Below are 16,939 nucleotides of genomic sequence, written 5' to 3'. Positions count from 1 at the left end.
TTATATTTTCTTTTCTTAGAGAAGACCACTACTTTCGTTTTGCTGATATTGACTTGCATCCCCACACTTCTACAAAAATGCTCAAGGGATAGTAAGTGCTCTTGCAAACCAAGAGCCGATTTAGCAATTAGAATAAGGTCATCTGCATACAAAAGAAGCCTTATAACAAACTTGCCCAAATAGATACCATCACCCCCTTGCAAATTTAACCACTCCTCAAGTTTGTCGATATATAAACCAAAAAGGGTAGGAGATAGTGGGCAACCTTGCTTGACCCCGATATCGCTTCTAAAACTTTCAGAAATGCCTGCTGAAGTTCTAATTTTGACTTTCACCTCTTCATATAGCCTATGCACAACTGCTCTCAAATGTTTAGGAACCCCAAGTTCCTCCATTCTGTGCCAAATCTTATCCCTAGGAACCAAGTCAAACGCTTTTCTGAAATCAACAAAGCAACAAAAGACTTCTTCCTTTTTCTCCCAAACTTTTTCAATGATGTGCCTTAAAGTTATACAATGATCAATTGTGGAATGTTTAGGTCTAAAACTTGCTTTCCCTTTAGCATGCTTATCTCTTTCTTCTGCCCACTTGCTAATTTTGTTTTCTAGCATGCTTCCAAATAGCTTTGCAAACAAAGGGTTTATCATGATGGTCCTATAATTGGAGGGATTATTGACGTCACCACTCTTGAAAAGAGGTATTGCCAGACTAGTTGTCCAATCTGTGGGGAGCCCTTGTTGTATGATGTTGTTGAAGGTTTTTGTAATGTGAGGTGCAAGAATCTTTGAATCCCACTTTAGATAACTTGCTTGGAGTGCAGCTAAGTCTTTTGCTTTTCCAACACCCAACTTTTTGATACCCATATCTACCTTTTGTACCGTGAAGAGTTCAATATCAATGTCGACCAAGGGGGGAGGGTCAACCTTGGGAATCTGCTCATAGAGTTGTCTTGCATAGTCAAACCATTTAGAAGCTGTAATATTATTTCCAATTTGTATCTTTTTCAGTTGGAGCTCCTTCCAAAATAATTTGGGATTATTTATCCCAAGGAAGATTAGTTCTTCCCTCCTTCAGACCATGAAATCGACCTTTTTCTTGCTTAATAAATGCTTATAAGCTTTGAGCTTTATGTTATCCTTGTTTGACTCTTGCCACATTCTCCTTGCCCTTTTGCATTCTTCATCAAACCGAGCATTAACCGGAAAACAATTTGTTTCAGACTTCCTAATTTTTGCTCTTTTGCACTTTACAAGTGCGCATTGAATTAAATATGTTAATTCATGACTATGAAGGTTGTGAATTTTGATTTTCTCTTTTTCGAAACATTGATTTGGTGTGACTGCACTTAATAATCTATAATGTATGTTAAGAGCAATTTTCACCATATACAAAAGCATTAAACTACACCAAGGACATAGATAGATCTATGTAAAAAACTAAGAACAAAGGTTAGATTATATTAATTTCCATAGAAGATTCACGTTGGTGAAACAAACACTCTATAAGTCCCTCATTTATGCATCACTAGGTGCCTTCAAAACAACCACCTCAACCTAGCTCAAACTTTATTCCTATCCGTGCAACTCTTATTGAATATGAAATACAATTATTTTTCATTCGAAACTTGATTATGCACCTGAAGTCTGAACACCTACACTCAAGAACCCAAACACGTGTGATGTGTGATGATTTTTCACAATGGAGTAGATTTGTCATATCACATTTACATAATAATTTCATGTTTTATTTTAGGAGCGCTCTGACAGGCCATTGGCTTTAAGTCTACGATCTTAACATGGTTCACACGGAGGGCTAGTGAGAACATGGAACAGAACTCTAATGGGAATTATACAACCATTATTGAGTAGGAACAAGAGTAAAACCATACTGTTTCACCTTCGCGCTTCAAAATCTGGGGCGAACGCTCTTCAAGCATTCCCCAATGCTAACGATTGCTGCCATGTCAGGATGATGTGTAGGCCGGGCAAGTTGAAAGAGTCGCTGCAGATTTTGAGTGCCATAGAATATCCAGTGGATTCTTTTACATACGTTTCTCTTTTGCAGGGCTGCATTAAGAACAAGGCCTTGTCAGAGGGAAGGCTAGTCCATGCCCACATCGCCGAGAGGGGATTTATGGCAGACAGAATTGCGAGGAACACGCTTGTTGACATGTATGCCAAGTGCGGGAGTCTGTTGGACGCTCGCAGAGTTTTCGATCAAATGCCTGAACGAGATGTGCTGTCATGGACTGTGATGATTAAAGCCTATGCCAGACATGGGCTTGCGGAGGACGCATTGAGCTTGTTTAATCATATGCTGGGAACGGGTGTTCAACCCAATCAATTCACCTTTGCCTCTATTCTCCCTGTATGTGCCAGCGTGGGGGGTCTGGATCAAGGTATGCAGATTCATCAAGAAATTGGTAGATATGGCTTCCAGTCTGATATCTTTGTGGCAAATGCTCTTATTGATATGTATGCCAAATGCAACAGAATGGACATTGCGCGCGATGTGTTTGACAAAATGCGTGAGCGAGATGTCGTTTCTTGGACGTCTTTGGTTGCAGGATATGCACAGAATGGGTTTATAGATGAAGCCACGAAGCTATTCCAAATTGTGCCTGAACGAAATCTGGTATCTTGGAATGCGATGATTGCGGGGTATTTGCGGAATGGGTGTGTTGATAAGGCCATGAAGCTCTTTCAAAAATTGCCGGGAAGAGATGTGGTTTCGTGGACAGCAATGATGGCAGGATATGCACAGAATGGGTATGGTATGGAGGCATTGAAGCTCTTTGGACAAATGAAAGTAGAAGGGATGAAGCCAGACTCAATGACTTATGCAAGTGTACTTTCGGCTTGTGCTGGTTTGGCATCGGTAGATAGGGGTATGGAGATCCATGGAGAGATAATTAAAAGTGGTTTTATGTTTGATGTGCTTGTGGCTAATTCACTCATAGATGTGTATGCGAAAAGTGGGAGAATGGAAAAGGCCTGCAATGTATTCGAGGGAATGTCAAAACGAGATATGGTCTCCTGGAATACGATAATTGCAGGACATGTACAGGACAGGGATATGAAAAATGCCATGAGGCTTTTTCAAGAGATGCCAAGGAAAAACGTGGTATCCTGGACAACAATGATTGCAGGGTACGTACAGAACGGCCAGAGTGTAAAGGCGCTGAATCTTTTCCAAGAGATGCAATTGGTTGATGTGAAGCCAGACTCAAACACATTTGCTAGTGTTCTCTCAGCATGTGCTGATTTAGCGGCTCTGGAACAGGGTATGGAGATCCATGAAGAAATAGTAAGAAAGGAATTTCAGTCTAATCTCTTTGTTGCAAATGCCCTTGTAGATATGTATGCAAAATCTGGAAACGTAGGGAAGGCACGTGATCTCTTTGATAATATGCAACAACGAGATGTGGTCTCATGGACAACAATGATTGCAGGATATGCTATGGATGGTTGTGGCAAGGAGGCCCTCAAACTGTTTCACCAAATGCAAAATTTTGAGGTGAAACCAAACCATGCAACTCTAGTTTGTGTCCTAAGTGCATGCTGTCATGCAGGTCTAGTGGATGAGGGTAGGCAATACTTTGATCGTATGAGTGAATCTTACGACATCGTTCCTTTAATGGAACACTATGGCTGCATGGTTGACCTTCTTGTCCGTGCTGGACAACTTATTGAAGCCCAAAATTTTATCAGCAAAATGCCAATAAAGCCTGATGCCACAGTATGGGGTTGTTTGCTTGGTGGATGCAGAATACATAATAATATAGAGCTAGCAGAATGTGTAGCAGAGTGTCTGTTTGAGTTGGACCCTAAAAATGCTGCACCTTATGTGATGCTGTCAAACATGTATGCTGCAGTTGGCAGGCAGGATGGCATTGAAATGGTTCGGAGAATGATGAAAGAAAGAGGGGTAGAGAAGATGCCTGGATGCAGCTGGATTGAGATTAATAGACAGGTACATGTTTTTCTCATAGGGGACAGGTAGGACCAACATATGCAAATCTATATTACAAAGCTGAGATTGACCAGAAAGAACCCCCCTCCCCCCAGTACGTGCCGGAATCTAGGTTTGTGTTGAATGTTGTGGATGGCTGAATAGAGCATATTCTCTGCCATCATAGGGAAAAGCTAGTTGATGTGGGCCAATCAATCAACAGCTATTTGATTAATAGTGTCAAAATACCTTCTAGTGCGTGGTGATTGCCACTCTGCAACCAAGCGCCTCTCCTTTCAGGGATGGGAAATGGGATGTGTTCTTGTGGAGGTTATTGATGGCACTTAGTGAAACAAGAAATATACACAGGCTTGCGTGATAGTAAAGTCGGGCATTTTTACCAGTGGATTGGCGCAAAGGGACTAGCTATTGACTTTTGTCGTTTCAAACAGGGGTTGCATTTGTGAAGAAAGAATTTAACTTTAACCTGCAAGAAGTTGTGCGACAAAAAGATGAAGTGTTGATGCGGATTCAACATACTTGTGTGACATCTAGGAGGCAATCAAAACGATGAACAATTGCGTAATCTGCCATGAACCTGATGGCATCAGAATCTGCCATGCAACCAAAGGGTCATATATATATTTTTATTTAATCAAACTTATCAAGATGGCACAGTCCATTGGAAGTTCTGAATTTGCTAACCAAATAGAAAACATGTACAATTCAATACAAAATTAGAAGCCAAGATTCTTAGCTCATATCTAAGGATCAGGAGAGACTATAAACTAGCTGTATAGGGCTTACCCCAAAATCAAAAGTAGCACGACAACAACCTAGCAACTAGCAGTATATAACCACCACTTTCCAAAACAAGCAAACTCTTATAGTTTCCTAGAAATTTCATGCCAAGATGTCTAGCAGTGTTGCTTTAAGGATCGGCTGTGGAGGTGGAGTACCTTGTGCCCAGAAGCTTGTGTGTTTAACAAAGGTAGCCTCCTTTTGAGAATCACATACAACTCTATTGGCAACACCCTTGGGCTGTCTGTGCGCTGGATGTAGAACCACAGACAGTTGTCCAGCTATGTGCTTCAATCTGCTGCTAAAATGCACATAGCTAGACTGGAGAGCTGCTTGATCCAGCTGCAGTCTCCAGTTCGGTGATCAAAACTAGGAAGTCATTGTCTAGTTAAACTCTAGCTGACTGAAAGGAATATCGAGTACACATTTTCTTCAATTTGTGGCAGTAAAAAATTTTGAACTTTATTTTATATACATATAAGTTTCAAGAAACCAAGTTTGAAAAACCAGATTTGAAAAATGGAATTTGTGAAAAGGGTATTTGAGAATTGAGGAAAAAAAGAGAGGAAGAGTCTACATGTAGAGAATAATGGAGAATAATGGCGAAGGCGACAAATACCAATTTCGAAGTTGAAAAATTTGACGGAAAAAATAATTTTAAATAATGGAAACTTAAAATGTGAGAGATTTGTTAGTACAACAAGGACTGCAGAAGGCATTAGATGGAAGAAGGAAAAAACTTGCAAATATGACGGATGAAGAGTCGTAAGACCTGGATGCTAGAGCACTTAGCACTGTTCGGTTATGTCTTGCAAATGATGTTTTGCTTAACATTATTGGAGAAGTAACAAGAACAAGCTTATGGAGCAATATAGAGAGCCTTTATATGACGAAGTCCTCGACGAATTAAATCTATTTGATGAGGAAAAAGTACAGTTTAAAAATGAAGGTACAGAAATTGTAGATCATTTAAATGTGTTTAATACTTTTATTTTCCGGTTGAGTGTATGGATGTTAAAGTTGACGACAAAGATAAGACGGTTACATTATTGTGTTCATTTCCAAAATTGTAAGATCATTTTGTAATTTCCATTAGCTTTGGGCAACTGAGATTCTTGAATTTGATTCTGTTGTTGGGGCATTGTTGTCGTAGGTGAAGAGAGAAAAGTATTGAAACCTCCACCCAAGTAATGGTGGCTAGAGGTTTGTCTAATGAAAGCAGAGACGAAAGCTACATCTAGATCAAAGTCAAAAGGCAAGAAGAGTTGACTTAGATGTTTTGGTAGTGTAACAAGACCAGGCATCTTGGGAATGATTGTTGGAAGAGACAAGAATCCAAGAAAGATTTCAAAAATGAGACAAATCCAGTTGAATTAGATGATGAAGTTTTTTCTATTAGAAATGTTCCTCAATACTACATGACTATTATGACACTTGTCATATGTGTCCACATAGAATTTGGTTTTCTTAATATGAAGTTGTTGATGGTGGAATTGTTTTTATGAGAAATAACATTTATTGTATGACTATTGGAGTTGGAAGTGTCAAAATTAAAATATATAATGGTATTATAAGGACATTAATAGATGTTAGACATGTGCCTGAGCTAAAGAAGAATTTAATATTTTTGGGAGCTTTGGATTTTCAAGGTCATAAGTTTATAGATCAAGGTTGAGCATTGAAGGTGTCCAAAGGCACTTTAGTGGTTATGAAGGCTACTAAGACAAGAAACCTTTATAATTTGAATGGAAGTACTCAAGTCAATGAAGTAGGGCAGTTTCTGAGGAGGCGATTGAACCCACTCGTTTATGGTGGCATCAATGACTAAGTCATATGAGTAAGAAAGGACCATAGGTATTGATTCATTGCAAATTACTTCTAAATGTGAAATTTCTAAATTTCAATTTCTGCAAGCATTGTATATTTTGGAAAGGAATTTTCACAAAAATTTAAAGTAGGCAATCATGCTAGTAAAATAATTATTGATATATTCATTTTAATGTTTGGAGGCCATTCCTCTAGTTTTTTCAGAGGATCGTCATGTTTTGTAACATTTATAGATGATCTCTCTAGAAAAGTGCGGGTTTGTGTTTTGAAAAGAAAAACTAATGTGCTTAATACATTTTAACATTTTAGAGTTATGGTAGAAAAGAAAACTGATAGAACAATCAAATGTTTATGCATGGATAGTAGGGGCAAGTTCACTTCTTTAAAATTTGAAAAATATTGCAAAGAAGTTGGGATCATAAAACACAAAACCACTGTATATACTCCCCAACAAAATGGCATAGTAGAACGCATGAACAGGATTCTTCTACAAAGAATAAGAAGTGTCAATCCTCTTTTATGACATAATTTTTTATGGTTTATTACTTTATTTGGCCTTAAGAAAACCTTTTTAAATTGTTTTTTATTACATTTAGTCCTATTTTGCTTAATAAATGCATTTCGTATTTTGTTGGTCCTTTTTATTTTTCAAAAATTTATAAAGTAGTTGCATTGTAACAAAAATTTACAGGATGCAATAATCTTGTAAATAGTCATTCATTTTCGTATCTACAAGCAACATGAGTGAATTTAGAGACATGGTTTTGTAGATTGGTATCCCAAGATGGATGGATACCTATCCACTCATTGAAAATTAACCCCGAGATGTCTCATCAATGCATGATCAACACACCTAGTCCAGCAACAAAAACACGAGGCAATTTGGGAATTTCACTCAGATTTGATTTTTTCCTATTTGCTCCACGATTTGAACCTTGAACAAGGTCAACTTGATCTAATTATATTTCCAAGATATGCTACAACTACTAGCAAAGAGGATTTTTGGGTTTTTAGTTGTATTTTTGCTTATAAAAGCAAGCAAATAGTGCTTGCATAACAAGTTTGTAATTTGAATACTTTGAAGAAAAACTTTGCACCTTAGACTTTGGCCTTTGAAACTTGCTTCAAGTTTATTTCACTTAATCTGCGTTGTTGCTTTGATTTCCAATGACTGGTAGACATTTGATGTTCTTGTTGAATCGTGGAGGGCCCCAATAACTGAAGCTTGTGCACTACATCTTATGTGTTTTTCATTTTGTATATGCTGGTATAACCTGTGCATATGTGTTCTCTTTATGTTTATATTCTTTAACCTTTAATTGTTGTCCATTCTCACTTATCTTGATCGTACTAGCTATTTCATGATATTATGCTTGTAGTTTATATGTAAGTTCACTGCCATATTAATAACATGTTGTCTATACTTTGCATCACATTGTTGTTTATATTTCATGATTTAAAGTGTTGTTCATAAGCTTTAATTATCATAGAGTAGTTATTGCATGTGAGGACAAGCTAGTTGACACGTTAACTAAAGCATCAAAAGTGCCATCCACCACTTTTCTTGGTGCAGAAGGCCCCAACTCTTTCACAACTTTTCACTTAACATTGTATTTATAAGCACCATAGTTCCTTGCTTTCCTAGATTAAATCAATGACTTAGGCATACACCAATTAAGAAATTGAGTAAAATACTACTTGAGCGACCATCCTTTTTCTCTCATAAGAAGAGAAAACCATAGTGCATTCTTACCTTTTTGAGTGGTGTTAGGTTGAAGTTTACTCTATTGAATAAAATACTATCAAATTGTCCACTTTCTCTCATCAGCGAAAGGGGCCCTAGTGAACCACCAATCCATTAAACCAAAACCCCTTGATCATTTTTTCCAATTTCAGTCATTTATGAGCATTTGAGTGTGAAAACTTGACATTCTTGAACATGATTGCGTAGATGACTATGACCTGTGTGAGAGGCTTTAGTGCATGTGTAGTCCAAAGTGTTCATGATTCAATTGTGTGTTCTTTATATTTCAAGCAATGTGTGTAGTTCAGAAGTTTTGTTTCATGCTTCCTTGACTTGGTTTCTTTTGATTAAAATTCTAATAGCTAACCTTAGCACTTAATCTTAGAAGGTGACAACCAATCTAACCTAGCTCAATATAAATTGTATCATGCTTCTAAGTTTATGAACACCTAGATTGATATAAACATTATGTCCAAGTAAAAGCATGCTTAACAATGCCAATTTGCAACAATAGCTGCGGGCAGAAGTAGTCATTAATGCTTGTTATCTTGTAAATTGATGACCGTCATTTGCAATAAATTGTAAAATCCTTGAAGAGGTATGGATAGGTCATCCTTGTGACTATTTTAATTTAAAATCTTTTGGTTGTGAATTTTATGCACTTACTCCAAGAATCAACATTCTAAATTAGACCCTAGATCAAAGAAATATATCTTTGTTGGTTATGATGATGTAACCAAGGGATATAGATTTTGGGATCCTACTGCGCACAAAAAATCATCATTGGAAAATATGTGATATTTCATGAATCTTCTCTAAATAAATCATACAATGTAGAGGATAATTTGAAATAGGAACAAGAACCATTAAACTAACAAAATTAGTTGGAGACCCAACCATCTACAGACACAAGGAAGCAAGAATAATCTTATGATGATAAAGAAGTTGTAGATGCTAAAGATATTTAGGAAAATGTGAAAATTCCACAACGAACACCAAGAATATCTAGATGGTAGAGAGATTCTCCTAAAATGTATGTCAATTTTACTTCATATGTTACTTTGATTACTAATGATGGGGAACCTTCTCGTTATCAAGAAATAATAGATGATATCAATAATGCCAAATTGAAGGTGAAAATAAAAGAAGAAATGGATGGTTTGGATAAAAACAACTTGGGACCTAGTAGAACTTCCTAAAGATAGCAAAGTTGTTTGATGTAAATGTGTTGGGTTGTGTTATATTCTTTCCACGACTAGCCCACGTAGTTAACCAGGGGGTTAGAGGGGGGACAAAGGGCCCCTTCGTTGCGCCGATTGTGTGGGGGGGTCACAGAGGGTTTGAGGTGTACCCGTAACCCCACTTTATGGAGTTTTGGTTTTGGACCCTATGTTAGGTTGGGCAGACCCACCTATGGTTTTGTGCATGATTTTCGCACATGTTTTTTGGATGCGATGGTTTTTCGGTCCATGGTATTGGACGCGATGGTTTTCAGTCCATGGTATTGGATGCTTCGACATGTATAAATATGTATTATAACATTGAAAGGGACATAATGAAAAATCAAGCTGGTAGTTCCGGTTTTGGGATCCAGGGGAAAATCTTTGTGTATATGTGTTATGCTCTGGAATTGTTTATTTTCTGTATTTTAGAATTCGTATGCAGGTAATTTCTGTACGGCGTTAAAACCTACATTTGGTATCAGAGAAGTTTTGGCTTCAAGGGGACACCTTTGTTGCTGAGGGTTTCGCTCGGGCCTATGGTAGACCTTGTTCAGTGGGAGATCTGCGAGATCGTTTCTAGTGGTGATAGAAGATGGCGAGCAATGGCAAGATAGAGATCGAGAAATTTAATGGTCAAAGTTTTGAGTTGTGGAAACTCAAGATGGAGGATCTATTGGTGGATAAAGATCAGTGGATCGCGGTAGATCCGGGTACTAAACCAACGGGAGTGTCCGATGAAGAATGGAAGAAGTTGGATCGGAAGGCAAAGAGCACAATACGATTGCGCGTCTCAGATTTAGTATCGCTGAATGTATAAGGGAAAGCTACGATTAAGGCTTTGTGGGACAAGTTAGGGACTTTGTACCAATCTAAGTCTCTGGTGAATAAACTGTTCCTGTGGAAAAAGCTGTATAACCTGAGGATGAAAGATGGAGACTCGGTGATAGAGCATCTGAACGCATTTAATACTGTGGTAAGTCAGTTAGCATCTGTTGATATTAAAATTTTAGATGAAGATAAGTGCATCAGTTTGTTGTGTTCTCTACCAGATTCTTGTGATAGTCTGGTTATTGCAATAGGTAGTAATGCAACTGCCTTGTAGTTTGATGAAATAGTTTCATCCTTGTTGATGGAGGAGATGAGACGGAAAAATATGGAGAGCTAGAATGGTGATGCCTTGTCTGTACAAGGACAGTCCTAGAACAGAAACAAAAATAAGTCATCGAGTGGGAGATCTAAATCTAGAGGGAGATCTAAATCTCCAAAAAAACCTGTAAAGGTGGTGTGCTGGAAATGCGAAAAGGAAGGGCACTACAAAAGGGACTGTAAATCTAAAGCTCCTGATAAAGGAAAGGGATCTGATGATGCTCCTTCTGTAGAGGCGAAAACCACCTCAGATGAAGGTGGGGATGTGTACTTGGCTTCTTCAAGTACACATGTAGATCATGAGGCATGGTTGATTGAATCAGGTGCATCCTTTCACTTCACTCCCCATAGAGAGTGGTTCTGCGAGTATGAAAAATACGATAGTGGTGATGTCTTCTTAGGGGATGATAGGAAGGCTAGAATCATTGGTTGCAGAAAAGTAAAGTTGAAGTTGCAAGGTGGAAGGGTTAGAACACTTCCGGGTGTTCTGCATATTCCTGCATTGGCCAGAAATCTAATTTTGCAAGCAAGATGGATGATGCAGGTGTAAAAACAGTGTTCGAGAAGAATACCTGCAAGATGGTTCGGGAGCACTGGTATTGATGTGGGGAGTTCGGATTGAAACTCTGTACAAGCTGCAAGGTAGCACTGTTGTTGATGGGTGCAACAGTTATGTGGTTCCTGAAAGTGGAGCAGAAAATCTAGTGGTCTCTGGAGAAAAGACCATGTTGTGGCATCAAAGGCTTGGACATATTGGAGAGAAGGGCCTTCGAATACTTCATGGTAAAGGTATGAGTAATAGCTCTCTGGATTTTGATTTCTGTGAAAATTTTGTATATGGGAAGCAGAATCGGGTGAGTTTCCCCTCTGGTGGTAAGAGGGCGAAACATATATTAGAGCTTGTGCACAGTGATGTGTTTGGACCTATGAAGGTTCCATCACTGGGTAAGTCTGTGTACTATGTATCATTTATAGATGATTTCTCAAGGAATATATAGATATATTTCCTTAAGAAGAAATCTGAAGTCTTTGACAGGTTTAAAGAATTTAAGGCTCTAGTGGAAAACCAAACAAAGAAGAAGATAAAGGTGCCGAGGGAAGATAATGGTGGAGAGTTTTGCAGTAAGGAATTTGAAGAATTCTACAAGAAGTGTGGTCTAGCACGACAAAAGACTAGTCCATATATACCTCAGCAAAATGGAGTTGTAGAAAGAATGAACAAGACGTTGATGGAAAGGGCAAGAAGCATGCTTAGTGGTGTTGGGTTAGGATAAAATTTTTGGGTAGTGGCGGTGGATACTGCATGTTACCTGGTCAACAGGTCACCTTCATCAATGTTGGAGGATAAGACTCCACAAGAGGTATGGACTGGTAAGAAACCCTCTCTTTCACATCTAAGGGTATTTGGATGTGATGCATATGTACATGCTCCAAGGAGAAACGAACGAAGTTGTATAGTAAATCTGAAAGTGCACCTTTATTGGGTATAAGGATGGTTTAAAGGGTTATAAGCTTTGGAATCCAGTAACAAGGAAGGTCATGTACAACCGAGATGTGGTGTTCAGAGAGGTGAAAGATGTTATTAAACATGAAGTCCAACCAAATGAACCTGAGAAGATAGAGTTTGAGCTAAAGGAGGAAGAATTAGACTCTACAACAGAGGAGGAATCAGAAGATGAAGAGCCACAAAATCCGGGTGTGAGAAGATCAGTTCGAGAAAGAAGGCAGCCAGAAAGATATAGTCCATCTGCTTTTTGTTCAAATTTTGCTTTATCTATTACTGATGATAATCCTAGAACTGTGAAGGAAGCAGTAGATTCATAGGATGGCAAACTCTGGAAAGAGACCATGGTTGATGAAATGACATCTTTGCACAAAAAGGAGGCTTGGGATTTGGTGGAGTTGCCGGTTGGAAGGAAACCCATTGGCAGCAAATGGGTGTTCAAGAAGAAGACAAATGCAGAAGGAAAGGTGGAGAAATACAAAGCTCGGTTGGTAGAAAAAGGTTATTCCCAGGTGCCAAGAATTGGTTTTGGTGATATTTTTTCTCCTGTTGCCAAGGTAACTTCTATTAGATTACTTTTATCTGTTGCTGCTGTTTTTGATTTTGAGGTAGAACAGATGGATGTGAAGACAACATTTCTTCAGGGGGATCTGGAAGATGAAATATACATGAAGCAACCTGAAGGCTTTGCGGTGAAGGGTAAGAAAGAAATGGTATGCAAGTTAAAAAAGTCTTTGTATGGGTTAAAACAGTCACCAAGGATGTGGTATCAGAAATTTGATACATTTATACGAGGACTTGGCTTCACCAGAAGCAAAGCAGATCACTGTGTGTATTTTAAATTAATTGGTGATCGTGTTATTTATCTGGTCTTGTATGTGGATGATATGTTGCTGGTTGGAAATGACAAAGAAATTATCCAAGATTTGAAGACCCAATTGTCCTCCAATTTCGACATGAAAGATCTTGGTGCTGCAAACTATATTTTGGGCATGGAAATTAAAAGAGATCGAGCAAAGAGGAAGCTCTGGTTAATATGCAGGATAGTAAACCGGTGAAGGTTCCTATTCTTGTAGGTGTGAGGTTATCTGTTGAACAGTGTCCCAAGACACAAGAAGAGGAAGAAGACATGTCCCGTGTTCCATATGCAACTGCAGTCGGTAGCTTGATTTATGCAATGGTCTGTACTAGACCAGAAATTGCACATGCAGTGGGAGTATTGAGTAGGTTTATGTCAAAACCAGGGAAGGAGCACTAGACAACAGTGAAGTGGGTTTTCAGGTATTTGCGTGGCACTAGTGATTATGGTTTGTGCTACCAAGGAAGATCAGGATTGGACAGAATGTTGGATATTCGTGGCTTTGTTGATGCAGACTGGGCTAGAGATCTGGATTAGAGAAGATCTACAAGTGGGTATGTGTTTAACCTATTTGGAAGTGCAGTCAGTTGGATGAGTAAGAAACAGTCTGTAGTGGCACTATCAACTACAGAGGCAGAATACATGGCAGCCACTCATGCAAGTAAGGAAGTAGTTTGGTTGTAGAGATTGTGTTCAAGTATGGGGTTAGTACAGGGAGCTATAAGGATAGACTGTGACAGCCAAAGTGCAATTTTCTTGGCAAATAACCCCACATATCATTCAAGACAAAGCACATTGATGTTTAGTATCCCTTTGTGAGAGATATGATAGAAAACAAAAAGGTGTTGCTGGTAAAGGTGGACATTTTGAAGAATAATGCAGATGCATTAACAAAATCTGTGAGCTCTGAGAAGTTCTCTTGGTGTAGAGAGACAATGGGCAATTGAGGGCTAGAAAAATGACTAAGCTCTCTTGTGGCCCCTTGTGGAAAAAAAACAACAAGTGGGAGAATGTCGGGTTGTGTTATATTCTTTCCACGACTAGCCCACGTAGTTAACCGGGGGGTTAGAGGGGGGGCGGAGCCCCCTTTCATTGCGTCGATTGTGTAGCGGGAGGGGTCATAGGGGGTTTGAGGTGTACCCGTAACCCCACTTTATGGGGTCCGGGGTAGCGGCCCAGAAAATTTTGGTTTTGGACCCTATGTTAGGTTGGGCTGACCCATCTATGGTTTTGTGCATGATTTTTGCACATGTTTTTTGGACGCGATGGTTTTTCGGTCCATGGTATTGGACGCGATGGTTTTTCGGTCCATGGTATTGGACGCGATGGTTTTCGGTCCATGATATTGAATGCTTCGGCATGTATAAATATGTATTATAACATTGAAAGAAACATAATGAAAAATCAAGCTAGTAGTCCCGTTTTAGGATTCAGAGGAAAATCTCTGTGTATATGTGTTTTATGTGTTATGCTCTCGCATTGTTTATTTTCTGTGTTTTAGAATTCGTATGCAGGTAATTTCTGTACGGAGTTAAAACCTACAAAATGGGTCCACAAATTGAAGAAAGGCATTGATGATAATGTTGAAAGGTATAAATCTAGACTAATCACAAAAGTTTACTCTCAGATGAGAGATTTGAAGGAGATATACATAGAACAACCATAAGGTTTTGTACAACATCACAAAAGAAGATTAGTTTATAAGCTCAAGCAATCACTCATTGGCCTGAAGCAATCACCAAGGCAATAATACAAGAAGCTTGTTTCATTCATTATGTGCCATAATTATATTACAAGTGAGTATGACCATTGTGTGTACCTCAAAAGTTTGGATGGTATATTCAGTATCTTAGAATTATATGTTTATGATATGCTTGTTGCAAGCAAAAGCATGAATGAAATCAACATATTGAAGGCTTAGATAGCTAGGACCTTTGATATGAAGGATCTAAGAGCAACAAAACCAATCTTGGGCAATGAAATACACAAGGACATAAAACATGGTAAGCTCTAGTTTTCACAACATAAGTATATTGAGAAAATACTTGTGAAATTTAGGATGAATAATGTGGAACCTACAAATATCTCCTTCGCTTCCCATTTTAAGCTTTTTTCATGTTTATGACCTAGTAGTAAGGAAGAAAATGATCATATGTTGTGTGTGTACCTTATATTAATGTAGTAGGAAGTCTGATGTAAGTGATGGTATATATTCAACCAAATATTTTACATACAATGGGGATGTCAATAGGTACATGAAAATTTTAGGGAGAAGACATTAGAATGTAGTGAAATGGGTGTTTCAGTATCTTAGAGGCGTAAGTGATTATCACATCACCTTTAATAGTCGCAGTGATTTCGTATATGGTTATGTTGATTCAGATTTTGCAAATGACTTGGATAAGAGGAGGTCTACTTTAGGGTATGCCTTTACTATTGGAGGAGGACCCATTAGTTGAACGTCAAAGCTTCATGAAAAAAGTCGCTTTATCCACTACAAAGATATAATATATTATTGTCTCACATGCTTGGAAAAAGGCAATTTGATTGAAGGGTCTTCTGGGTTAGCTTGGAGGAGCGTAGAACAGTGTAAATGTATTATGTGATAGTCAAAGTGCTATTCATTTGGCTACAAGCCCAACTTATCACAACGAGACTAAACATATTAATATAAAATACCATTTTGTAGAATAGGCCATTGAGGGAGGTGTGTTAGAAATTAAATAACAAAATAATGGAACACAAAGAATATTGCAGAAAAACAAACACAAAAAACATAAATAAGAGAGACATAGATATACATGGTTCACCAAATTTGGGCTACATCCATGGAGAAACAACTACTCCTTCCTTTTATATTATCTAGCAAAATGAAGGGATACAACCTACAACAAATACATTGTAACTTTCTCTTCACTCTCACATGGTCTCCTCTCTTCTTCTCACACAAAATCATACACAGTTGTAATACAATTCCCTCATATAAACCAAGGGTTTCTTTCTAGAGTAAAAATCCCTAAATTAACATAACTTCTATCGTTAGATATTTTGCCTAATGAACGACCCAAATTGACTACAAAATTATAATATTTTAGACAATTTTTTTCTAATTTTTCACTATAGGGGTGCCCTCAACACAATAATGCGTGGGAAAGCTCTCCCACACCCCCCCATAAGGGATTTGGATCCAACCACAGTTGAAACAAAAAAAACCTATAAATAATTAGGAAGATAATTAGGCTCCACAGCCAACAATCTCCCACTTGGAGGTTGATTATATCAACTTCATCGTTGCTTCCCTTGCTGGAAAATGCTTTCACTTGAACCTGGTTGTTTTTTATCTTCACCATCATAGTTGAAGGCTAATTGAAACTGATCAGAAACTCAGTTTCTCCCTGGTTACAACCTTTGTTAACATATCTGCAGTATTTTAGCTAGTTAGTATATTTTCCATCTTTAATTATCCATCTTCCAAAATTGACTGCATGAAATGGTACAGGAGCTACATATGTTTAGTCTTGGAATGAAACGATGAGTTATTTGTAAGATGAATGGCACTCTGGCTGTCACTTCTTTCCCAATTCATCCATAAATCTCTGTAACCAAATCATTTCTTTACTAGCCTTTGTAGCAACAACATACTTTGCTTCCATTGTTGAAAGTGAAATAATTTTTTTTTTAATACCCAACTCACAGTTGTTCCACCTGCAATAAACACATACCCCATAGTGCTCCTGTTGTTATCTCTATCATCTTCCATATTTGCATCGACATATCCCTGTAGAACAATGTTTGAATCTCCAAAAATTTAATGCTTGATTAGTGGTACCTCTCAAATACCTAAGAATCCACTTCAGTGCCATCCAATGCTCTTTTCCTGGATT

General features: G+C 38.1%; 1 protein-coding gene across 1 annotated transcript in view; it reads left to right on the top strand.

Annotated features, from left to right (window-relative positions):
- The window catches only part of LOC149261232 (pentatricopeptide repeat-containing protein At4g13650-like), a 257,943-nt gene that overhangs the window by 131,206 nt on the left and 109,798 nt on the right, over positions 1 to 16,939 (top strand). The window contains exon 2 of the mRNA XM_089368220.1: positions 1,795 to 3,491. Within this exon, the coding sequence (XP_089224346.1) occupies positions 1,795 to 3,491 (1,697 nt within the window). The remainder of the gene's footprint in view (positions 1 to 1,794; positions 3,492 to 16,939) is intronic.

The sequence above is a fragment of the Pinus tabuliformis genome, chromosome 6 (assembly GCF_031772625.1).
Source record: "Pinus tabuliformis cultivar Carrire ecotype Pingquan chromosome 6, CPIR1, whole genome shotgun sequence".
NCBI classification, from domain to species: Eukaryota; Viridiplantae; Streptophyta; class Pinopsida; order Pinales; family Pinaceae; genus Pinus; species Pinus tabuliformis.
This window is presented reverse-complemented; position numbering and strand designations above follow the sequence as displayed.